Source organism: Rhinatrema bivittatum, chromosome 3, assembly GCF_901001135.1.
Source record: "Rhinatrema bivittatum chromosome 3, aRhiBiv1.1, whole genome shotgun sequence".
Classification (NCBI taxonomy): Eukaryota; Metazoa; Chordata; class Amphibia; order Gymnophiona; family Rhinatrematidae; genus Rhinatrema; species Rhinatrema bivittatum.
In genome coordinates, this window is record NC_042617.1 from 526,715,813 (window position 1) to 526,742,787 (window position 26,975).

The window sequence follows — 26,975 nt, forward strand, 5'->3', positions numbered from 1 at the left end:
GGACGTGCATCTGGCTATGCGTCCAAGTTGTGCACCCAGTTTTTGCATGCTTAGTCAGATGCCTGCTTGGGCATCCAGGTGATTGCAGCTTCCGTGTTAGGCGTGCTCTTGCCTGTGCGCACAATTTGGGAAGCATTGTTTGTGCACTTAAGTTTAGAAGGGTGGAAGTGCGCCTAGTTTTGTGATGCCTAGCCTTGGGACACCTAAATTTTGTGTGCCTAAATTTTGTATTCATATATTTTACAGCATAAATTCAGCTAGACTTACACCTTCAGTCGCCTGTAAGCATACTGACAGACTGATGGCGCTTGTGTCTAAGAAACCTAAGTGCCTTTCTCTTTGTGCTGCCTGTTATGTTTGGGCATCTCTATCTTGTGTCAGCACTACTTAGAGGCTCAGGGAAAATTATCTTCCTCTGATTTTACTAAGCCTGGTTCTTCTCAGCCTGACGGCCTGAGTAAAGACATTCCAGGAGTGGCACCTGACCTTGGGCCTCCCTTAACTGGTTCATCAGAGGGGGGGAGAGTAGCTCAGTGGGCACAGCACAGGTGCATTCTTGTTCTGGCATGGATCCTTCTGCCTTTTCTTGGGTAGAATTTTTTTCAAGGATTGCAATCCTTTCTTCAGGCGCAATCCTCAGCCCCATCCAATCCTGTTATGTCAGAGTCACAGGCTGTGCCCTCTCACTCGCCCAGTACTACTGTTAAGTGCTGAAGTACTCCTAGATTGGCACCAGGTCCTCTCAATGGGAATCCAGATGGCACAGATGATGAGGCTGATCCTGTCCCTCTGGAGGATGGGGAAATTCCTCTGGGACTGGAACCGTATAGGACTATGCTGCGGTTCTTTCATAGATATGAGCTACTGGCTCTGATTTCCCAGACATTAAAAGATGCTGGGAGTATCTGGGGCAGATTCCATGTTTGAGCCAAATAAAAATCCTATTTTGGTTTCTTTGCGTAAAGCCTTTTGTTTTTCCCTTGTTATGGAGGCCATTCAAGAATTGATTGATCTTGAGTAGGACACCCTGGAAGCTAATTTTTAAGGGAGGGGTCAGGCTCTGGAAGGCCTTTACCCCCTGGATCCAGTGGTGAGAGAGCGTTTGCATTTTCCGAAAGTGGATGCGCTTGTCTGTGCCGTCTCCAAGTGGACGACTATCCCCGTGGAGGAAGGCGTGGCATTGAAGGATATGCACGATAGAAGGATTGAGGCCCTCCTTAAAGCAAGCATTTGAAGGAGTGGCAATGACCTTGCAGATAGCTTCTTGTTATTCCCTAGTGGCTCGCTCTTGTTTACTTCTCTCTAAGGAGGTCAATGAATCTGGAGTGAATTCTAAGGCAGTTATGGAGCCCTAGTTACTGCTGCCTTTTTGGCAGATGCAGGCTGCAATTTGGTGTGCATCTCAGCCAAAGGGGTGGCTTCGGTAATAGCAGCCAGGCATCAGTTATGGTTGAGAAATTGGTCAGCCGATGCGACCTCCGAGGCTAATCTTATGAAATTGCCTTTTAAAGGCTCGTTCTTGTTTGGGAGCGAGTTGGAGAAACTAGCCAGTAAGTGGGGCGAATCTCTGGTTCCTTGGTTGCTGGAGGATAAGAAGCAGATGCTGCTCTCCTTTGGCATGAGAGGTCATGCCAGGGGATCCAAGCATTTTCGACCCTACACAGGAGTGAACTTTCAGAGGACTTGACGTTTTGGTAGGTATTAGTCCTTTATTCCCAGACAGCCTAGTTGGGGTGCAGGCTCGGGTAATGGAACCTCCTGAGCTTCCCAATGAAGGTTTGCTGACCTACTCCGGGAACAGGAGATGGGGGAGCACCTCTCTCTCTTTTATCAGAAGTGGATCGAAATCACATTGGATCAGTGGGTCCTGGAGATGATATGAGAAGGATATACGCTGGAGTTTTGCAGTGTTCCTCTGGACGTGTTCATGGTGTCTCTCTGCCACTTCCCACAGAAGTATGTAAATTGTCAAGACTCCTCAGTCTGAGGGCTGTGGTCCCAGTGCCTACATCTTAAGAAAATATGGGTCGATATTCTATTTATTTTGTTGTGCCCAAGAAGGAGGGCTCCTTTCATCCCATCCTGGATCTCAAAGGGGGTCAACCATCATTTGTGGATGACTCATTTTCCCATGGAAACATTGCGATCAGTGATAATGGCCATGCAGTTGAGGGAATTTCTGACCTTCTGGGAACTGTCCAAGGCGTACCTCCATATTCCCATCTGATTAGAGCATCAACGTTTCCTGAGAGTTGCGGTGTTGGGATGCCATTATTAGTTTTGAGTGCTGCATTTTGGTCTGGACACCACACCCAGAACTTTTTCTAAGGTTATGGTGGTGGGGTCAGCAGAGTTGAGAAAGAATTGGATCCTGGTACGCTCATATTTGGAAGACTAGCTGATTCGGGCCAAGTCTCTGGAAGAGAGCCGCTTGGTAACCCGCAAAGTAATCTTTCTATTACAGGCGTTCAGTTGGGAGATGAACCTGGCCAAGAGCAGTCTTCAGCCATCTCAGTCGTTAAAGTATCTTGATGTTCAGTTTGATATGAAGCAGGGCAGGGTTTTCCTGCTGGAAGCTCGTATTCAGAAGTTGATGGTGCAGATGCATCTATTGATGAACACTATACGCCCAACAGTGTGGTCCTATCTGCAGGTGCTCGGTTTGATGGTGGTGACCCTGGAAGTGGTGTATTGGGCAAGGGTACATATGCATCCTCTTCAGCCCTCCCTGCTGTATCGTTGGAGCCCACAGTCTCAGGACTATTGGAAGTCTGCTCTCAACTACAGTGGTGGTTACAAGTGGATCATCTAGGAAAGAGAGTTTCCTTAAAATCACCATACTGGTTAGTACTCACAACGTATGCGAGCCTCCAGGATTGGTGAGCTCATTGTCGGAGGGTCAAGGGTCACAGAGGGTGGTGCTTTTGGTGACACCAGATTGACCCAGAAGACCATGGTATGCGGATTTGCAATGGCTCCGGGTAGACTCTCTCCTCAGGTTTCCAGCACACAGGAATCTGTTGTGGCAGGGACCTGTTCTTCATGAAGATACGACTCAATTTTGTCTTATGGTATGGCCCTTGAGAGGGCTCAGTTACTGAAGTGCTGATATTCTACTGCGGTGATTGCCACCTTGCTATGAGTGAGAAATTTCTTCACTTTGTTAGCCTATGTCCGGATTTGGCGAGTGTTTGACGCTTGGTGTGAAGTTCGAGGTGTTCTTCTTCATTCAATTTAGATCCTACTTATTTTGGAATTTTTACAGGATGGATTGAATAAAGGGTTGGACCTTAATTTCTTAAAGGTGCAAGTAGTGGCTCTGCACTGTTTCAGGGGTCATGTGAATGATGAATCTTTATCTGCTCATCCAGATGTGATTCATTTCTTTAAAGAAGTGAAACATCTTCGTCCTCCCTTGCGGTTACCGGTACCCTTCTGGAGGCTTAATCTGGTTTTGGATTTCTTGGTGGGCCCTACGTTTCGACCGATGCGTAGCCTTTCCTTGCTGTTACTGACCTTGAAAAAGGTGTTTCTTGTGGCTATTTGTTCTGCGCATTGAATATCCGAACCTCAGGCCTTGTCTTGCTGGGAGCCATTCTTTCGGGTGACTCCAGGAGCAATACAGCTTCATACTGTTCCTTCCTTTTTGCCAAATGTGGCCTCAGATTTTCACTTGAATCAATCCATTTCCCTGCCATCTCTGGATAGGGAAAGAGAAGCAGAGTAATATCGCCTGATGCGACTCTTGGATGTCAAGAGAAATGTCGTGAGATATTTGGAGGACTCTAAACCTTTCCAGAACACGGATCACCTCTTTGTTCTTCATGGTAGAGGTAAACAGGGCAATCCGGCTTTGTGGGCTACAATAGCTTGCTGGATTAAGGAGATAGTCATGGCCGTGTATGTGGATGCTGAAAAGCCATTAGGGCTCATTCCACTAGGGCTCAGATGGTGTCATGGGCAGAGATTAGACTGTGTTCTCCTGTTGATATTTGCCGAGCTGCAACATGAACATAAGAACATAAGAACATGCCATCCTGGGTCAGACCAAGGGTCCATCAAGCCCAGCATCCTGTTTCCAACAGTGGCCAATCCAGGCCATAAGAACCTGGCATATACATGCTCCTCCTTGCACACTTTTTCCTAGATGTGCAGGCCCGGGAGGACGCAGCCTTTGCACATGCGGTTTTGACAGGACTGTGGGTAGCCTCTTCTATTCGGGTGTAGCTTAGGTACATCTCACTGGTTCTGAATTCATCTGTCTGGGTACTAGGATGATAAATTACTACTTACCTGATAATTTCCTTTTCCTTAGACCAGACAAATGAATTCAGCTTCCTGCCCTTGGCTGCCGAATGATTGTGTTATGGTCCTCCTGCGTGGCTACATGTTCCAGGAGTTACTGGTACGTTTTGTCCAGTCCCTAGACTAGTGCCTGATGCATTCATTGTCTGAGCTCAGTGTTTCCTGTTGACTGAGTACTGAAATGGTTATCTGTTATTAATCAAGTTTTTGCTAGTCTGACCACAGTTTGCTTTTGAAGAGAATACTGGCAGGCTGATGTCATTGCAGGAGTATATATACTGTGGCGTCAGCTTTGCTCTGTTTCCATCTGCTGGTAGAGGTGCATAACCCACTGGTTCTGAATTCATCTGTCTGGTCTAAGGAAAAGGAAATTATCAGGTAAGTAGTAATTTCTCAGTATAGCCGGGGAAGCCATTTAAACAGATAACTATTACGATATCCCTCTATATGGCTTTTGAATATGGACCTCCTTATAAATAAATAACTTTTACACGTGTGAATGCACTTTATGCATGTAAGTGGGCTTTTGGAAATTGCTACACTATATGCCATTGAATTGTCAATAGGTTTTACATGCATAAGTGCACTTTAAGGGGGTAATTTTAAAAAGGATTTACACACACAAAACTGGGTTTTGCGCATGTAAATGCACTTTACCCGTGTAAGTGGGCTTTTGAAAATTGCTACAATATATGCCATTGAATTGTCCATAGGATTTTCACGGGTAAGTGCAGCTTACACACGTAAATAGCTTTTTAAAATTTCTACAATAGTATGTTACATTTACACATGTAACTCCTTTAAAAATTACCTCCTATTATTAAGTTACATCTCCTCTCCAAAGAGGAGGTGTAACTTTACGTGAAGTTATTTGTGTATGTATTTGGCCACTTACCCACAAATTGCCCTCACTATGATTTTTTCATGTTTGTTTATATGTATTTAATGATCTACTGATGTATCAAATTTATGTACAGTATATGTAACAATTTCCTATTCTGTGATGTTTTGATTATGTAACACATATTGATAATGGATTTACCTGTGGAAATGCATGACCCAAACTAAAATTCATTTCAATTCAGTTTGTCATTTGCCCAGTCTTGCCAAGTCCTCCTCCAATTCCTCACAGTCTACTCGTATTTTAATAACTCTTTGTCATATACTAAACAGATTTCATCACCCTAATCTTTAATTCCAGATTATTAATGAATGTGTTAAATACTGGTTCCAGTATAGATCCGTAGGACAGCCTATGCACAATTCACCTAGCTCCATAGGGATAAGTGACCATTTAGTGTTCAGTTCTGTTCAGTTCGGAGTTAGCAATCTGTTCAGTTCTGTTCAGTTCGGAGTTAGCAATCTGTTCAATTCGGAGTTAACATTCTGCTTGGAATTAGCAATCTGTTATTATTTAGGAGCGTTGTGGGTGGATCCTTGGACCGGTGGCAGATGACCACGCCCCCGGGGGAAGATCCCGAGGGGGACCGCCGGTCAGGCTCAGAGTATGGAGACAGACACACACTAGTTCTTTTATTAGACAGTATACTGAACCATCAGAGGTGGCAGTAGTGAGCTGGAATGCCTGGCTGGGCTGTAGTCCCTCAGATACTGGAACAGCCATCCCTGGAGGCTGAGCTGTAGAGAAACTGAAATATAGTGAGCAGGCAGGGTATGCAGAGTTCATGCACTGAACTAGATGGTAACACTCACACAATGTCTCATAGAAGCCCAGGAGCTGGAATGTATAGGCCCTCGAGGAGCGAGTACCTGGTTCTAGGGAAAGCTCTGAGAGAGCGATGGTAACTCACTGATGTAGTTGGCAGTGATGATTTCCAGGCAGAAGAGAGTACCGAGTAAGTCTGGGAATGAGGGCCCTCGAGGAGCGAGTACCGGTTCCAGACTGTCACCTGAAAAACAAAGGAGAGAGCGAGGCCTCCGAGGAGCGGGTACCCCTAGTAAGTCCGAGGAGGCAAAGTAGCTTGGAAAGTCGAAGCGAGTCCGTAGTCATTCCTTGCTAACTCGATGTGTTAGCAAATTCTAAGACCTTATATATCCGTCGCGGGTGACATCATCTTCGGGGGACTCCCCCGAGGTTCACGCCATCGCCGGTACTTCAGTCTGGGCCGCGCACGCGCGCCCCTAGGCCTCCAGGAAACATGGCGGGTTGCAGCATCCAGCCGGTCCAGGGACGCCGGAGGGCCTCGCAGAAGGACGCCGCAGCAGCCAATCTTCCTGCGGATGAAGAGGGAGGTGCCAAAGAGGTAAGGAGGGCGGAGAGAGGGCGTCGGGAACCGACGGACACAACATTTAGTTCTAGCCTTTGTTTTTAATCCTTAAAACCATAGGGCCAGATTTTAAATCTTATGTGCAGGTATAGATTTGTTCGCGCAACCTGGCGTGAACAAATCTACGCCCAATTTTATAACATGGTAGGAGCACTGGATGGCCTGCGCCATTTTTAAAGATGGCGCCGGCCATCCAGTGCTCCCTCCATGTGACAGAGGCTGGCCAATAGCACGGATACCCTGTCACATGGTAAGGGCAAAGGCCATCGGCGCCATTTTTATTAGTGGCAGCCGACAGCCCGAGAGCGGGAGATCGCTCCCGGGACCCCCACTGGACACCAGGTACCTGTAAAATGTTTTTGGGGGGGTCGGGAGGGTAGGGAAAGCAAAGGGATTAGTTTTAAAGGGTCGGGGAGGGTTTTTTGTTTATCAGCTCGGGCGCAGCCTATAAACAAAACCGCGATCGGGCCCGATGAAAAAAAAACCACATGTGAATCGGAACCGGAATCCGAACCGATTCTGGTTCCGATTCACATCTCTATTATAAACCCTCTGGGGATAGGGAAATACCTACAGTATCTAATGTAATCCACTTTGAAGTGCCAAAAAGCAGAATACAAAAATCTAAAATAAATAATAACTGTCTGGATAAGCACCCCTGTTTATCCAGGTAAATTTGAATTTCTTCAATTTCTAAGAAGCAGATAAGACAGAATTTAGCTGATAAGTGTGCACAAATGATATACCCACATATTTTAACTTCAAATTTTAAAAGGATATGCATGTGGCCATGAACTAACTAATTTTACCAATTAGTCTACCAGTTTGCCCAGTCCTTCTATAGCTTGTGAAGACCCTCCTGGCTCTTTAGCCTGAAGTGCCCCCCTTTCAACCAGACTCCTGTTAGTGATCATGCCGCCAGGGGGGCAGAGTTAGCAATCTGTTGTGAATCTGCTAAGGAGTTAGCAATCTGTTATCGATCACCTCCTCCAGAGGGGAGGAGTGAGTAATCTGATCAAGGCTGCTCCCTCAAGGGGAGGAGCTAGCAATCTGTAATACTCCATAGGCGGGGTCAATGATCTGTTGTGGGTTGGCTCCCACAGTGTGGCAGTCTGTATGATACCGCTCTAGTAGTGTAAGGAATAAACACTTAGTGGAAACTGGTGAATCCTTGGGCCAATGGCAGATGACAGCGCCCCCAGGAGGATATCCTGAGAGGGACCACCGGCTAGGCTGGAGTATGGAGACAAACACAGATAGTTTTTTATTAGACAGGAAGTAGAACCACCAGAGGTGGCAGTAGTGAGTTGATATGTCCGGCAGGGCTGAAGTCCCTCAGATACTGGAACTGCGATCTCTGGGTTGCTGAGCTGTAGAGAGAGACTATAGGTAGTGAGTAGACAGAGTATGCTGGATACATAACCAGTAGTAAATGATACACTCACAATTGTAGATATCTGTAATGGCTTCTATGCAACAGAGAGTTTTCAGTATATTCAGGAACAGGAGCCGTAGGTGACTACTGGTTCCTATATGCAGTCTGGAATAAGAACTCACAATATCTGTGTATGAGATGGCTTCTGAGATATAAGCGAGTCTGTGAAGGGTTTTAGGAACATGGGCCCTCGTGGAGCGAGTACCTGTTCCTCTCTGCAATCTGCAATAGTAACTCACGATCTCCGTACCTGCGATAACATCTTAGACAGAAGGGAGTCTTCAGAGATTAGGAACATGGAGCGAGTACCGATTCCTATCTGTAATAGAACTCACAGTGTTCATGTCTGCGATCGCTTCCATGAGGTAAGGAGTCTTCTGAGCATTCAGGGACGTAGGCCCTCGAGGAGCGAGTACCGGATCCCGTCTAGCAGTCTGAAATCAAGAAGAGAGAGCGGGGCCCCTGAGGAGCGGGTACCCCTTGGTAAGTTTGTGGAGGCAGAGCAGCAGAGAAGTTTCCTTCTTGCTAACTCGATTCGAAGTAGCAAACAAAGACCTTTTAAGTTGGAAGTGGATGACGTCACTACGGGGGAACACCCCCGAGGTTTGCGCCCTTGCCGGTACAAACTCTGGAGCGCGCGCCCTTACGTCATCAGGAACATGGCGGATGCACAGCATCAGGCCAGCCTGGGGATTCTGGGGAGAAGCGGCGAGGAGAAGCCGCGGCAGCATCTGTCCGTCAAAGCCGAAGGGAGTCTCCACAAAGGTAGAGAGGGTGGAGTGAGGGTGAGAACAGGCACGAATGCAACAACTCCTCACCCAGTCATTTTTTCATTTTTAAGATAACGATCACTCACTCCCGATATTAAGCAGAGTACTAAATAAGTAAGGTGCCAAATGTATATACTTAAATTGCTTATAAAATAGCAATTTACTTACATAAATGTTGACCCCTCCCTGGAATACCTCTGGCCCGCCCCTTTTTACACATGCACATTTACTTGCATGTGTAAAAAAGGGGCAGGCCAGAGGCGTCCTCCGTATATGTTGAGGTTTCTAAAAATAGCTAATACTCGCATATATGCTATTTTACAGTGCTATTTTTTATGGGCAACTTTTGAAAATTAGAACATAACATGCCATACTGGGTCAGACCAAGGGTCCATCAAGCCCAGCATCCCGTTTCCAACAGTGGTCAATCCATGCCATAAGAACCTGGCAAGTACCCAAAAACTAAGTCTATTCCATGTTACTGTTGCTAGTAATAGCAGTGGCTATTTTCTAAGTCAACTTAATTAATAGCAGGTAATGGACTTCTCCTCCAAGAACTTATCCAATCCTTTTTTAAACACAGCTACACTAACTGCACTAATCACATCCTCTGGCAACAAAATTCATGAGTTTAATTGTGCATTGAGTGAAAAAGAACTTTCTCCGATTAGTTTTAAATGTGCCACATGCAAACTTCATGGAGTGCCCCCTAGTCTTTCTATTATCCGAAAGAGTAAATAACTGATTCACATTTACCCGTTCTTGATCTCTCATGATTTTAAAAAACCTCTATCATATCCCCCCTCAGCCATTTCTTCTCCAAGCTTGAAAAGTCCTAACCTCTTTATTCTTTCCTCATAAGAGAGCTATTCCATTCTCTTTATCATTTTGGTCGCCCTTCTCTGTACCTTCTTCATAACACTTTTAAAGTGTATTTCCTTAGAAGAAATTTGCAAACCTGCAACATGGAGTTCTGTCCATACATTCACTAGTCATTACTTTCTTGATACAGTGTACCAGTGTAATATGAGATTTGGTTTCTCTTTCCTACAAGGCCTGTTTAAGAAACAAAGCTCTATTCCCTGTCTGGTAGGTTTCATGTCTGTTGGTTTCCAGAGTTGTCTGCCTCTATACTTGCTCTATGTGCTTTGGTTCCAAAAAAAAAACAAAACAAGCAAAAAGTAGAAAAAAGCAAAACTGGATTTTTTTGTGCTTTCTGTTGGTGGTGTTAGTGTCTTATCTTTCCCTTTTTATTTGAAGACAGCCTCCCTTCTTTTTACTAGTTAGTGTTATTTCTTACCTATAATTGGTTTTTCTCCTTTGACAAACTAACATAAATTAGCCATAATGTGTGGATGATGTCATCCATCAGCTGTGACACGGATCCCTGAAGGTATCAGTATTGCCTATTAAGGAGCAAGAATCTGAAATAGGAAATACAAGAACTCAAAAAAAAATCAAGAAAGGACTTGCAGGAACCACACTATTTGTTCCCTTAGTACTGCTGAGTCACTCAGACCTGTTTTCTGTTATAGGTGTGAAGAGGATGTCATGCTGCTGGTTAAATTGAAGTTGATCAATTTAAGCCACAGAGAAACTTCAGAGGGACCTAGTGAACTGGAGTCCTGTAAAGTGACCAGCTCCATTGCACAGCCAGTGACATCCACTTCGTCAGCCTCTATCATTCCGAAAGGACTGATCGACCAATGCCTATAGTGTCTGTGAAGGTAGAGGGTCACCCACTGAAAGCTACGCTAGACAGTGGTTTACATGTCATCATCATTTTTGATTACTGATATGAGACCTGCCTAAGGCATCTGCCTGTACACCCAGTGGAGGTTTTTTGCCTAAGTGAAACCAGCTACCCATTCCAAGGTTATATCATAGTGGATTTGGAATTCCTAGAAGATGTTACAGGGTTTCAAGCGACTTTTCCTGTGATGGCCCTGGTATGCAATGAGTCCAGGGGATATGATGATACTCCTCTCAATGCCAGCTTGTTTGGGCAGTTAGCCCAGAAGTATAAATAGATCATGGGATCTGAATATGCCAGCAACCTGATCAATTATCCTCTGTGCCAAGAAAAATATATGAAGGCTGGACATCATCACCCAGAGTCCTGATGAAGATTTGGGATCAGTGTGATATGCATCTTCAAAGCCTTTGAAGTTACAATCTGAGACATTGACATCTACTTTGCAGAGCTTACACCCAGGAAGGGAAAACTACATCTGATAGTTGAGACTCCCCCAGATGTCACTTTATCTGGTGGACTGCTGATGAATAAGGATTTCTACCAGTTTTGTGCACTGAAGAACAACCAGTTGCAGGTCTGGGTAAGAAATTAATCCAAGAAGGAAATCACCTTATTGGAAGGGTCAAAATTAACCCAAGTATATGGAGTGGACTTTGCTACTTCCAAATCCTACCATTAGGTGGCACCAAGTACCAAACTTGACCCAACTTTGTCCAGTTTTGGGGATTCACCAATTCCCATCACTTGGAAGGACAGATTGATATGTCAGCTATCCAGTTGGACCAGTATTTTCAACCCATGAGTGGGATGTAGGATTGGTTCAAAGAAAGGATATTCTCATTCCGCTACTTGATCCTTGGCCATTTCATGAGAGATCATGTTAGTTGGCCTATAGAGACCTAGAAGCTGCCTGGTAGCATCTGCAAGAGCAGGTAAGTGCAGGTATTATCAGTGAATAAGGTGACCATATGCCTCACCTATAGATTGGCCTTGAAGAAAAATGGATCTCTGGATATGTATAAACAATAGGACTCTGAACAAAAGAAGCATTCCTCACCATTGCACCATGCCTCTCATAGATGATGTACTGTATTGTCTGATTTGGAAGCAAGTGGTTCTGAGTACTGGATCTGAAAAGTGGATACTACCAGATACAATGAAAGAGAGTGACAAGGAGAAAGTTGCCTTTATTGTCTGACTGGGGTTTTACTAATTTGAATAATTGCCCCAGGGGTACACAGAAGTACTTTTCATAGATACATGAAAAAGACCTTTGGAGAATTGAACTTTATGGAAGTTTTAGTATATCTGGATGGCTTAATTAGTTTTTTTGGGAGTATGAAACTAATCTGATGAAAAACCTTAGATCATCAAGGATTCAAGTTCTCTCTAGATAAATACCAATTGTATCTACTCCAAGTGAAGCATATGGGAGACATTGTCACTAAGAGAGGTATTTCGACTGTCCCAGGTAAGGAAGACATCTGTTGCCACTCAGGTCAGTCTTATTGACTTACAGATTCTCAACATTTCTTGGAATTTGTGACTACTACAGAAGGTTTATTCAGAACTATGCTGCAATAGTATGCCCACTAATTGACCTTACCAAGGGATATCTGCCTTAAGGAAATATGTCAAGGCCCCAAGAAGGATCCCAACTACTTCAAACAATCTGGAGCCAGGTGGATTGATAAATGTGAAGAGGCATTTAAGATCTACTGTTTGACACATGCACCAGTGTTGGTATTTTCTGACAGCAGATTGCCTTATAATTTATTCATTGATGCTAGCTTGAATGGACTTGACTTAGTCTTGTATCAGGAACATCCTGTTGCCATTGTTAGCTAACAATTGTCTTATGCTGATAAGAAATATCCAGCTCAACAATTGGAATTTCTGGCACTGAAGTGAGACATAGTAGCCAAGTTCCACGATTATCTCCATGTGTACAGGCAACCATTCTTTCACTTATATGTTGACCACTGCCAAGTTTAATGCTGCAGGTCAAAGTTAGCTTGCAGTGCTAGCCATGTATGACATCAATTAGAAATAATGCCCTGGAAAATGTAATACTGTTATTGATATCCTTTTACATAGGATATAGAGAGGAAAAACCTCTGAGCCCTGAGTACAAGTGCCAGAAGAAGGAGTCAAGGCCTTGTGCTAACCCACCAGCATGACAGAAGCAGTCACATTTTATTTTTATTTATTTATTTTCTTTTTTATACCGACATTCGATCGAAATATCACATCGGTTTACAGGAAACTTCCTTAGGAATGTCAGCTACAGTTCTTCCAGTGGTTTATACCAATGTTGCCAACTTACAAGGGAGAGGGCTTACCATCTCTGTATAAATCTGATTTATATCATGCTCAGAGAAGTGGTTCCAGGTTCTATGAAATTTGGAGAGCTAAAATGTACAATTGGCCAGATATCTCCATCTCATCAACTGACCCAGATATGACTTTTCTGCTCAGAGAGTGGAACAGTCTAGTGCTGAAAAGTTACCAACTTTACTGGATTACCCAGAAAACAACTGGTCTTGCCACAGACGTTTTTGTAGGTGTATTTTGAGCTTACATGATAACACTGCACAGAAATAAAGGTTAACAAAAACAGAAAATATACATTGTGAAAGCTGTTTATTGGAATAACATAATACATTTCTTAACTAGCTTTTGAGAATGAAAACTCTCTTCATCAAGTCAGAATTCGAATGAGCAAAATATAAAGTAGTAGAGCTGCCATAAGTGAATCATAAAAGGCATTCAGAGTTGTTTAATTAAAGAAATGCTCCAAGTATGTGGTATAAACAAATCACATACCATATCCTACTAAGAACATAAGAACATAAGAAAATGCCATACTGGGTCAGACCAAGGGTCCATCAAGCCCAGCATCCTGTTTCCAACAGTGGCCAATCCAGGTCATAAGAACCTGGCAAGTACCCAAAAACTAAGTCTATTCCATGTAACCATTGCTAATGGCAGTGGCTATTCTCTAAGTGAACTTAATAGCAGGTAATGGACTTCTCCTCCAAGAACTTATCCAATCCTTTTTTAAACACAGCTATACTAACTGCACTGACCACATCCCCTGGTAACAGATTCCAGCGTTTAATTGTGCGTTGAGTAAAAAAGAACTTTCTCAGATTAGTTTTAAATGTGCCCCATGCTAACTTCATGGAGTGCCCCCTAGTCTTTCTACTATCCGAAAGAGTAAATAACCGATTCACATCTACCCGTTCTAGACCTCTCATGATTTTAAACATCTCTATCATATCCCCCCTCCATAGTCTGAATATTTCAACAGAACTCTGCTAGACATTCTTGTAGCTTTGGATCCAAAGCAGAAATAACAGTAGAGTCAACATGTGATTCACCGATTACATGCTTACAACTATGCAAAAAATGATGCCACTGGTACTCTTCCTACCACCTCATGTTTGGTAGAGAAACTAGGTTGTCAGCAGATGTGTTTTGGAGTAGCATCAAATGGAAACTCTGCTGGAAATCAGGTGAAGTACATCCAAAGCCTGAAAGAGCAACACCACCATATATCAAGTTTCATCCTATGCTGCTGAAAAACAGAATGCCAATAACAAAACCAGATATGATACTCATGACAACCCAGAGAACTTGGAATCTCAGGTAAGCATAGAATTTCAAACTGCTGGTTTGAGGAACCCCATATCATCATTTCCCAATTGCCTAACCTGCTTGTATACAGGTTAAAGCCTGAAAATAGTGCATCAAAATCATCTGCTTTCCACAGGAAATTTACTTTGCCTGCCACAATCAGGTTGGAGCGCTGCACCTAGGTCTGAACCATGGAGCCTATGACATCCAAGGAATCACACCTGAAAATTACCTGAAGAACGGACTGGTGACACATATCATACTACTGAATCAAACTATTCTGCAGTTGCATCTCAGTCAGAAGACTCCTAGTCTGAGATGGGATTCTTAGCTGAATGCCCATGTAGCATGGACTTGGGTCTTATAGAGTTGGTAAGACAATGTTACGCTCCTGCCCGCAAAGAGCATGGGCAGGCTCTTACCTTGTTACAGCCACAGCCAGTCGGGCTGCTTATTTCTCCCTGAATCAGCTGGGGCCGTTCCCACAGCTGTTGCCATGCGGTCTGCTCCTCGGCTGCTGTCTCTGCCTTTCCCCGACATGCTGCTGCGATCCCGGGACCTTCAGCGAGCAGGCCGTCTCTCCCAGTGCCTGTTTCAGTCCGGGTCCTTGCCTGGCTGGGAAGCCGTCCCTGCCAGTGCCTGAAGCCTGCTTCAGCTCTCTGCTCTGCCTGCTGTCTTCACGGCATGGAGCCGTTCCTGCAGTCAGCCCTTCCCCCGCTTCCTCTGCAGCCAGCCTTACCTCTCTCTGCTTCCTCCTGCTTCTGTCCTTGCAGCTGGGAGCTGCTCCAGTGACCTGCCTTCACCCAGCTCCAGTCCAGGGCTGCTCTGCGGCTTCCTTGGGCCCTCCACGTGGCTGAGGACGCCACCAGCTTCCAGCTCTTCTCTCCAGCTTCCTAGGGCGCGGGCGCGCGCCTCTCTGCTCCTCTTAAAGGGCCAGCCAGGTGTGGCCCCCTGCTGACCCCTCCCTGGGCGTTGTCCACCTCAGCCCTACTAAAGGGCTCAGCTTTCAGTGTGTCTTTGCCTTCGCAAGGAGTTGGTCACTCCTGAGATCCTTCGCTCCAGGAAGTCGTCCGTGTTCCAGCACTTCTGCAAGGTCCTGTGTTTCGTGTTACCTGTCGGAGCTCCTTGTCCAGTCCTGATGTCTGCCTGCCGTTCCAGTCCCAAGGTCTGTCTCTTGATCCAGCCCTGAGGTGTGTCTCCTGTTCCAGTATCTGTGTTCCAGTCCTGATGTTCCTGCTGTTCCTGATGTCCATGTTCCAGCCCTGAGGTGTGTCTCCTGTTCTAGTATCTGTGTTCCAGTCCTGATGTTCCTGCTGTTCCAGATATTCTTGTTCCTGATCCTGATGCTTTAATCTGCCTTGTGCTGCCAGGAGAGCAGCGTATCCTTGCCTTGTGCTGCCAGGAGAGCAGCGTATCCTTGCCTTGTGCTGCCAGGAGTGCAGCGAACCTGCTTCCTCTTTCCTGTGCTCTCCCGCTCTCTGCGTGGTCCGCGACCAGCCTTCCAGGGCTGTGTAGGGCGCGCATGGGACAGGGTGGTCCGTGACTCAGTCCCGCGGGTGGCCTGAGTAGGGCGCCCTGAGGGTCAGTGCCCATGTCTATCTTCAGCCCTCGTTCCTGATTCCACCTCTGTGCATCCAGTCCTGAGTCCACGCCTGTGCCTGTCCACGTCTATGCATCCTACACCTCATTCCTGAGTCCACGTCTTTGCCTGAGTCCACGTCTAAGGATCCTGCATCTATGCCTGAGTCCATGTCTATGGATCCTGCACCTCATTCCTGAGTCCACGTCTTTGCCTGAGTCCACGTCTAAGGATCCTGCATCTATGCCTGAGTCCACGTCTATGGATCCTGCACCTCGTCCTGAGTCTTCGTCGTTCCTGAGTCTCGTCTGAATCCATGTTCCAGTCATCGCTGTCCTGGCCTCCATCCGGCCTGCCGCTTCGTGCCGTACCCTGCGGCAGGTCCGAAAGGGCTGGGAACGGTCGGAGGACTGTTCACAAGACCAACATTGCGTTGTTGGGTCTTCCGAAGCGTGCAGGTCCGGAGGAGGGCCTGTCTTCCATGTCACTCCAGCCCTGCTCCCGTCCAGCCCATGCTCGGGCATGCCACGCCTCCCACTGCACTTCTTCAGAGTCCTCTGGGGTCGAGCCGTGGCCCAAGGACACACATCACCCAGGAGTGGGATCGCTCTCCTAGCGCTCCACAACAGACAATTCACAAATGGACTTGAAGTGCATCATAGAATCATATTGAATCCCTCTTCCACCAAGTTCATCAATAATACCTTTCAGTTCACTTGAAACTCACTCTGATTCACCCCTGGCATCATATACAAAAGAGTGGGTTCCCCAGCCAAAGGATATAGCGGGCTGAGATGTAATTAGAAGGGATTGTATTTCTAAAAATATACCAACTGATGTAGAACCACCAGAGTGTGCTGATAATCTTTCACCAGGCCTTTAAATGCATATAAACATTGAGTCCACAGTGGAGGACATTTCTTTTGACGGAGAAGTTAGTATAGAGCTTTACTATGAAGATCCAGTTATATCTATCAATTTGCTTTTGATGTGGTTCATAAAAGTGTTTTGACTGATTGGAAAATATTTTGGCCTAAAATGTAACAATTCAGTAGTTCCTAATGTATATATTCTTTGAGCAAGCTTATAAATGTTACGACTTATGACTGAATTGTTTAGCCAGGAATGCTGTGTATTAGAAAGAATTTATTGATAATTAATCTTATATTTTATTGCTGAATGAGGATATTCAAGGATTTAGGTGGGGAATAATGTGACACAGACACGAATTGCCTGCTCTTTTATTACATGTACCTGGATGCCTGCATCATGTTTTCCTTGTTCTTGGATTTCACATTGAGTCCTTGCAATGTTTCTTGAGGCTAAGGATATCCTACATATGAAAGGTTAACCCGGATCAGCTGTGTTCTCAGGCCCAAGACCAAAAAAACTAAAAACAGTAAGCAGCTGTACCTCATGGTAACCATTGACAGGCAGTTTTACCATTCCAATCAGGAGACCGAGAATTATCTTTCCTTTTTTCTGTTAGGTCAGAATTGGCTTGAGGCAGAAAGTCCCCGTGCTGCAGGGTTTGCATGGAGTTTTTCTTGTCCTTCCATTTCCTTATGGAGAAGGGGAGACAAGCATTAATTACAATGTGGTTTTGCTTACAGGAGAAAGAGGTGTTGGGAATCTGGCAAGAGCAGGTTATGCTCTACATAGAGTGTCAGTCAAAGTTGCAAATTGCTGCTGGACACTAGTGCTGAGAAATCCTACTGCAGAAAAGTGTGGCAAGAGACTGGATATATCACCTAAAGTATGGCTGTGCTGGAACCCTGGGTGTGGAAACCTAGTGAGTGAGTTAATTCCAGTGAAGGAAATGACTGTTAAATACTTCTGACTATATTGCTATAACTTAGTAAGGCAGAACTGAAACCTCAGGAGGTAATTTTAAAAGAAGTTACACGTGTAAATGTAACATTATTGTAGCAATTTTGAAAAGCCATTTATGCGTGTAAAGTGCACTTACACGTGAATATCCTATGGACAATTCAATGGCATGCATTGTAGCAGTTTTCAAAAACCCACTTACACGGGTAAAGTGCATTTACACATGTAAAACCCAATTTTAAGCATGAAAATGCTTAATCAGGCCCAATGTGTCTGGAGTAAGAGGGAACGAGAGTGACTATCGGCTAAGTATGAACCTGCACCAGAGTTTGTCATTTTCTTTCTTCAAAAACTGTGTTTTTATTCTTTTGTACACTCCAACTCACCAAGTTTTACCTCTTTCACCTGAAAATATTTTAGAAGGGATCTTTTCTCCCTTTTGTGGTTTTTTCCTTAACTGGAAATGTTTTGTTTAGAGGAGTTCTCTGAGACATTAATAACTGGGAGACTAATTCCTAGGATTCATATTTGTGCATCCGTAAGTTGTATATATGTATATGTACTGCTATTTTTTCATCATTGAATTTCCTTAATTGTTTAAGTAAAATTGAAGTCATTTTTTACTCTTCTGTGTTATTGCACTTTGCTCACCATTTGGGTGTATAGGGATCTAAGTTGCTTTTGCAGAATGCTGCTGCTCCATAGGAGAACTCAATATTTGCTAGGGAATCCCAACTTCTGTGACTTAGTGAACCTATTTCAGTGAAAGCAAAGCTGCACACCTGAAAGCATCAGTTCACCATTCACACAAACCCATCTTTCTCCCCTTTAGTGTTTTTCCGCCTCATAAAGCTATTCATAAAACTGACAAGAGCTGCTCCAGAATGGGAACTGAGGTGCATATGCAATGAGAGGGTTCTATCTTTCCAGAAGGTTTGGAAGTTTCTAATTCAGTTGGCACTGGGTGCAGGCACATGACCTACTGGTGTTACTGGTGAATTATTATCTTTAGAGAACAGCTGTTACAGGTAGGCAACTTTGCTTTCTCTGAAATGTAACTTGTCTTGAGCTACCAAGGCATAAGCAGTAACTTTGTTATCCCTGAGCTGAAACCATAAGAATTAAGGTACTTTGACAATTATGGACATCGTACTGAATGGATAATCTGTTTTTTTCTTTCAGTGGAACTTCTCCTCTTGCATGTCTGAATGCAATGCTACACACAAACTCTCGAGGTGAAGAAGGGATTTTCTATAAAGTTCCTGGTAGAATGGGAGTCTATACACTAAAAGTAAGTGTTTCAGCTGGTGGAACTCAAGCTCAAGCTTACTTGCTGATTTCTTATATGTTTATTTGGTACTAGCTGTGGCTCAGTCTGGTTAAATGGAAAAGAAAGAAAAGAGAAAGCGCACATTTCAAATATGTTTAATTTCATAATGCTTGTGGGTATACAATATTTTTTATTGTTCCATTGTCTGTGCAGATTATAGAGATTGTCTGGTTTGCCGACTCTTGAACACGCAACATATAATTGTCCATGTGAGAAGCAATCCATGTCTAGATGTAAACCGCATAATTCTAGAAATGAAAAAGAATGAAAAAAGAAAAAAATAAACTATACTCACTAAATGAACGATATGGTAAACGACACAGTTCAATTCCAATGCAATGTCACACGAAATAATTAAATCAAAATGAAAATAAATCGAAATCTATGAAAATTCAATTTAACAATGCAATCGGAAACATTGAAATGGAATCGTAAAATATTTAGTACAAGCCATTAAGCCCGTTAAAACGGGTGAGATTTTTGTCCCCTCTCCTCCTACGTCTTTGCTCTGCTCCGCTCCTCCCCCCCCCCCCCCCAAGCACCATGAAGAGCCAGAGGCGGCGGCGGTGGTAGGAACTGCAGCGGTGGCCGAGGGGGATTTCGCGAGACGTAATGGTCCTGCCATCCCAACTCCCTCCCTCCTTCCCCGGGGGCGGAGGGACAGGCTCAGACCCCTTTCACTCTATCCTTACAGGCCCCAACTCCTTTGCTCTCCCATTCCCCTCTACACTCAACCCCTTCCAATCTAACCTATAAGTGGAGAGCTGGGGGGGTAGAGACTCTCTCACACAAATACACAATCCCTCACGTAGTCTCCCTCTCTCTCTGGCACTCACACTCGCCTTCAGCGCACATTAACACACTTCTCTCTCACACAGTTAAAACGGGCGATATTTTTGTCCCCTCTCCACCTAAGTCTTTGCTCTGCACTCGCAAGAGCTTGCAAAGTTCCCATGCCTGTTGTGTCTGGGAGAGTGAGGAAAACAATCTGTCCCCCCCACCTCACAAAGGGTAGGCGGCAGGCACTGCAACAGATTTGGGACACGTTGCCTAGCTTACTTTGCTCTTTCTGGGAGACCTGTGCCTTTCGGGGGCTTGAGAGGGAGGAGGGAGCAGGGCTCTGGCTTTCACTTTCGTCATGGTGCTTTGCTGGGAGTGGGGTGGAGCGATGCCCATGTAAACTCTTCCCGTGGTGGCTGAGACCTACGGGCAGCTTGACAGCACTGCCTTCCCCCCCCCCCCCCCCGCAGTTGCGGGATATTTACTTTGCTTCTCCTTATCTGCGGGACTCAGGGGGTGGGGGAGGAGGGCGAGCTGTTCTCTGTTCAGCTCTTTGCGCTTTGGCTGCTGCAGGCTGCAGCTGCTTGTGATCTCTTCACAGCTGCTTTCTACTGCATTTGCTCTGCTCCGGCCGTCCCAACTCCCTCCCCCCCTTCCCCGGTGGTGGACGGACTGGCTCGGCGACTCTTCTCCCCTTTCCTCCTCCTGTGTGTAACTGTCCGGCAGTCCCTACTCCCTCCCTCCTTCCCCAGCGGCGGAGGAACAGGCTGAGCCATTTCTCGGAGCGGCGACTCGTCTGCCTTTTCCTCCTCCCCTCTGTGACACCCAGCACGTAGTGCACAGCTCTATGGTCCGCACATGCGCGGTAGAGCTGCTCTCTACTGCGCATTTGCGGTCCGTCAGTCAGAGCCCATTTATATTGTAGATAGCGTGTGTTGCATTTACGTCCAACAGGTGGCGCTGTTTTTCCAAAAAAGCATGTTTTTACCTGTCACAGGTGTGACATCTATTTAATATAGGTATATAAAAACACACGCGTATTCGAATGCAACGTTGTGTCAAAATTTCAAAGCAATTGGTGAAGAACTTTCGGAGATTTAAGATTTTGAACAAACGAACATTTACATTTTTATTTATATAGATATTAAATTCCCATTGACACACCTGTTATTGGTGGACAATAAATGTCATTTGGAGGTTTTTAAAAGCATAAAAAGATTTATATCAGCTGTTTTTAATTCAAACAGATTAGAAGTGAGTGGATTTAAATTAAAATTACAATTCTAAGGAAAGCCAGTTTCTGTTACAACATAAGTTTCGGTGCTATTTTGGGTCAGACCAAAGGTCCACTGAACCCAACATCCTTCCTCTGACAGTAGCTAGTCCAGGTCACTAGGAGGTCCTGGGCAGATCCCAAAGAATAGATCCATTCCTTATGGTTCACTGCCAGGGATAAGCAGTGACTTTCCCAAGTCTTCTTGTTTATAAAGTTTCCTCTAAGAACTTGTCCAAATGTATTTTAAACCCATCTATTACCGTTAGTTTAATGGTGCATCCCCTAGTCTTAGTACTTTTTGAAAGGGTAAATAACTTTCCTCTATTTATCTACTCTATCCCATGCATGATTTTATAGAATTCGTTCAGTTTTCTCTTTTTCAAACTGAAGAACCCTAACCTGCTCATCCTACTTTCATAAGGGAGCTTTTCCATTTATTTTATAATTTTTATTGCCCTTATCTGTACCATTTCTAGTTCTCTATATATTTTTTGAGATTGGATGAGCAGAACGGCACACAATACTCAAGGGGCATTTGCACCATGGATCGAAACAAAGGCTTTATGATATTTATTTATTTATTTATCGGGTTTTATATACCGTCATTCGAATTCATCATCATAAATCCATCATAACGGTTTACAAATATGAGCGCCGGGGTCTAGATTCGGTGGCCCCGATTTGAATGCGGCTGGGGCGTTCGGTTGTCGGGGCGGTGTGGATCGAAGCCCATGTAACTTTCCTCTATCCTTGAATAAGATCTGCGAGTGAGCTCCATTGATTTCAACATCGGCATGTGGACTGAGATTGATGATCTGCTTTTTCTTTTTTTATCTCTCTCCTTTTGTTGTCCTCATTGCTCCCGGGACAGGCTTGGAGCCACCCAACATCTAACTATTTTGTCAGTGGACCTGTTTTGGCTCCAGGGACGGTTTTTTTGGTGTCTGTCTCTCTGAGGTTTGTTTTTGTTTTGTTGTTTTTGGAGTTATCGCGTTTTACTCGCTGCCCTACTACCCCTATTTCTCTTTGATAGATAATTCTCCCTCGACTTAGGGATGGGCCCAATGGCTCCAGAGTTAAGTTTTCCTTTTGCCACTATGGGGTGCTATGAAGGATCCGGAGGCCCTTCTAGTATTTTTAATAGGGTTGGATATTTTTTTTCTTATTTTCCCATTTTGCGTAATCCTCCCTAGAGACGGATCACTTCAGAGTGCAATGCTATACAGCCCAGATATTGGGAATTATTCTTTTTTGGTTTTTTTTTAAATGAGGGTTGTTTTTTTTTATATATATCCATCCTCTCACACTCCGTAGACCCACGAGGGTGGGTACTCGGTCTTCCAGTTTGAGTATTAGGGGTGGGAAGGGGGTGTAGGAACTTGGTGTTACCCCGCAATGGGCACGACCTTTTGTTGGGTTGTTTTTTTTTGGGTGGTGGGGCAATATACATATTTGTTGATTCATATTTTTTTAGGGGGGATATGGGTATTATTTCTGTGGGTTGCTTTATCCCTAGGTAGGGCAGGGGGGGTTTATTAGCTTAGGAGCAGATCATTGGTTTCCAGTTCTTATATTAGATGCTCTCTCAAACGTATGATGCTTATAGTCTTGGTCATAATACATTTTTTTTACTTAATCTCCAGGGCTAAGATCCCTTCCGCCGGTTGCAGCTGGGGATTGGTCTTCCTCTTGGGAGGCGCCCCATTCTTACCATTATTGCATTGTTATCTGGTTTACATGAATATACTGTTTGCAATGTGGGGTTCATTACTTGTCTAAATACAGCGATTGTTATACTTTATTGATGATCGTAATGGTTCTGTTTGTATTTATCTGTGTTTCTCATGTCTTTTGGGGTTGGGGGCTGGATGGGGATTGGGATGAGGTTGGGGGGAGTTTCTTAATCTCCTTTCTTTAGGACGACAGGAGAGTGATCTCATGATTACAGTTACATTGGGGGGGTACGGGTAAAATTCTACAGAGGGAAGAGGGTGGGAAGGATAGAAGGGGGAGGGGTTCTGCTGGGGAAATATGTGGGAAGGGGGGGTACTTGTTCCTGGGAAGGAAGTTACTTTTATGTTTTGGTATGCATACTATGTACTTGAATCATTTATTGACATGGTCTCTCATATTTCGAGTGGATGCCTCAGCTGGGAGGGCTCAAGCTCGATCTCAGGTGAAAAATCTGCTTTATATATCTCTGATATTTGACTCAACCTAATTCACAGACATGTATAGTTTCTTGGGATGTGAGTGGCATTCATTCTCCCATTAAACGCTCTAAAATACTAACCCGGCTGCGGCGTCTGGAGACAGATGAGGGATTCCTTCAGGAAACTTATCTCTCTGATCTAGAACATGCTAAATTGTGCAAATTTTGGGTGGGCAGTGTTTACTATGCTTCAGCTACTTCTCGGTCGGCGGGCATGGCGATTATGTTTCATAAGAACTTACTTATCCAAGTGCGTAAAGAAATTAAGGACCCGGAAGGCCGTTTCATTATCCTGATCACAGAACTCTATCACCAGACTGTGGTGTTCTGTAATTTATACACTCCTAATATATTCTTCCAGGCTTTTTTCCAAGTTCTTTACCAGCATTTGCTTCCGTATATTGAAGATACGATCATAGTAGGTGGAGATTTTAACACTATTAAAGACCCATGTCTTGATGTTTCTCAGAATAGACAATGGGAGGTGGGATTGGAAAAGGGTCCATCTTTTTTGGAGAATGCTCTCCATTTAGTTGAAACGTGACGCACCTTAAATCCGGGGGTGAAAGAATTTACGCATCTCTCTCGAGCACATGCTACTTACTCCCGCATTGATTACTTTCTCACTAGTTGTCATGCCTTTTCTCGAGTATATGCAGCGGGTATTGAAAATATAGTCATTTCCGACCATGCCCCGGAGTGGGTAGATATGGCTTTTCAACCCCCTCTCATTCTGCTAGGGTCTGGCGCTTTCCTTTTTATTTCAGTGAGGATCAGAAGTTTCAGAAATATTTGGAGGATAGATGGTCGGATTATGAGAAATTAAATCAAGAACACAGAACCCAACCCATATTATTTTGGTACACGGCCAAGGTGGTTTTGAGGGGGATATTATCTCCTATACCGCTCATCGGCGAGCCATGCTTGATAAGCGAGTTCTTCAGCTCACTAAACAGTTGCAGACAGCTAAGACGCACCTTCTTCAGGCGAATACCGGTCCAGCGCGGGAGGCCTATCATTCCATTCAATGTGCTTTAAACACGTTGTTACATCAGCGGGCACATAAGAGTCTCCTGTACTATCAGCATCGCCTATATCAATACAGTAATAAAGCGGGCAAATTAATGTCACAGTTGATTAGATCCTCGAGGACCTCCCGTTTCATAGCGGGACTCCGGAATGACACAGGACACATTGAGTCGAATACAAAATCCATTTTGCATGTCTTCCGTGATTATTATAGCAAATTATATCGCACAGAAGGTAGTATGGAAGCAGCCTGTTCTAAATTTTGTGATCCCTTAGCCCTCCCCAGCTTACTAAGAGCAACAGGGAATTTTGAATTCTCCTATAACATTGGAGGAGCTTAAATTGGCTATACATAAATCCCACCATTTGAAGGCTCCAGGACCAGACGGCTATCCCGCCGAATTTTATAAATGTCTCATTGGTAGGGTATTCCAACCCCTTGTGCTCTTATTCACCGATCTCGTTGCTACTGGGAGCTTTCCCCAACAGACGAATCACGCCCATATAACTCTTATCCCTAAGCCAGGGAAGGACCCTCTCTCTCCTGATTCTTCTGTACGATTTCGCTACTTAATTTTGATCATAAGCTGTTGGCAAAGGTCTTGACCGATTGTTTGGCCCCTTCCCTGCCGTCACTAGTGGGCCCTCAACAGATGGGCTTTGTACATAGACGGTATGCCCTCTTCAATATTCGACAAGTGTTGGTGGCGATGGAAACGTGCCAAGGCACACATTCTCCATATCTCACCATCAGTTGTGATGATGAAAAGGCATTCGATCGGGTGGAGTGGTCATACATGTTTTCTATTCTACGGCGTATGGGATTTGAAGGATTCTTTTATAAAGCAACTCAATTATTATATGAATCGCCTCAAGCATCCTTAATTATAAATGGAGAACAATCTGAGCCCTTTTCTATTCTACGCGGCACCCATCAAGGCTGTCCACTGTCTCCCCTGCTTTTTATTCTTCAGTTAGAGCCTCTGCTATGAACTATACAAGCTGCCACTAGAATTCGGAGGGTGCGGTTCGGTAACGAAATAAATGTGCCGCATTTGCGGATGATTTGTTAGTCTTCCTTACGGATCCGCTGTCCTCGCTGCCCCTTCTTTTAGATCTATTCAAAGCCTTCAGCGCTTTCTAGGTCTTCGGTTGAACCGGGGAAAAACATTCGCGCTGGCATTTCCTGACACACTACGCAAAAGGTGGTGGCATGGCTTTCCATTGCAGTGGGCGGATGGTGCTTTTCGCTATCTGGGGGTTAATTTATCTGCAGACCCTTAAAACATAAGAACATGCCATATTGGGTCCATCAAGCCCAGGATCCTGTTTCCAACAGTGGCCAATCCAGGCCATAAGAACCTGGCAAGTACCCAAAAATTAAGTCAACTTAATTAATAGTAGGTAATGGACTTCTCCTCAAAGAACTTATCCAATCCTTTTTTAAACACAGCTATACTAACTGCACTAACCACATCTTCTGGCAACAAATTCCAGAGTTTAATTGTGCGTTAAGTGAAAAAGAACTTTCTCCGATTAGTTTTAAATGTGCCACATGCTAACTTCATGGAGTGCCCCCTAGTCTTTCTATTATCTGAAAGAGTAAAAAAACGATTCACATCTACCCGTTCTAGACCTCTCATGATTTTAAACACCTCTATCATATCCCCCTTCAGCCGTCTCTTCTCCAAGCTGAAAAGTCCTAACCTCTTTAGTTTTTCCTCATAAGGGAGCTGTTCCATTCCCCTTAACATTTTGGTCGCCCTTCTCTGTACCTTCTCCATCGCAATTATATCTTTTTTTAGATGCGGTGACCAGAATTGTACACAATATTCAAGGTGCGGTCTCACCATGGAGCGATACAGAGGCATTATGACATTTTCCATTTTATTCACCATTCCCTTTCTAATAATTCCCAACATTTTGTTTGCTTTTTTGAGTGCCGCAGCACACTGAACCGACGATTTCAATGTGTTATCCACTATGACGCCTAGATCTCTTTCTTGGATAGTAGCACCTAATATGGAACCTAACATTGTGTAACTATAGCATGGGTTATTTTTCCCTATATGCATCACCTTGCATTTGTCCACATTAAATTTCATCTGCCATTTTGATGCCCAATTTTCCAGCCTCACAAGGTCTTCCTGCAATTTATCACAATCTGCTTGTGATTTAACTACTCTGAACAATTTTGTATCATCTGCAAATTTGATTACCTCACTTGTCGTATTTCTTTCCAGATCATTTATAAATATATTGAAAAGTAAGGGTCCCAATACAGATCCCTGAGGCACTCCACTGCCCACTCCCTTCCTTCTCAGGTCTATCAATTGAATGTTCCTCCCCTCCATAGGCACACACAAGATATATTGAACAGGTGGCAGCCCCTGCCCCTGTCCTTATCTGGTCGGGTTCATCTTTACAAAATGGTCATACTTCCTAAATGTTTGTACCTTTTTCAGAATTTACCTCTTTATCTTCTGAGACAGGATGTGGTAAAATTGGATTGTTCCTTGCGTTGTTTTCTTTGAAGGGGACAGAGGGCTCGGCTGCCTCTCTCCTGGCTACAGGAGTGATGGGGAGAGGGGTGGGGCTGGGAGTCCCAAATATTAGTCTGTATAACTTAATTTGCAATATGCGAGTAATTCACGACTGGCTCTTGGGTACCTCTTCCCACACTCCCTCGGTTGCGGACTGTGCCTTAGTGGTGCCCCTGGAGGTGACCTATGTTCTCCAAGTGGAA

At 44.5% G+C, this 26,975-nt stretch overlaps 1 protein-coding gene across 2 annotated transcripts in view; it reads left to right on the forward strand.

Annotated features, from left to right (window-relative positions):
• Positions 1 to 26,975, forward strand: part of ASXL2 (ASXL transcriptional regulator 2) — a 399,260-nt gene that overhangs the window by 123,876 nt on the left and 248,409 nt on the right. For both annotated transcript variants that reach the window (XM_029596278.1, XM_029596277.1), the window contains one exon: positions 18,785 to 18,893. In XM_029596278.1, coding sequence (XP_029452138.1) covers positions 18,785 to 18,893 — 109 coding nt within the window. The remainder of the gene's footprint in view (positions 1 to 18,784; positions 18,894 to 26,975) is intronic.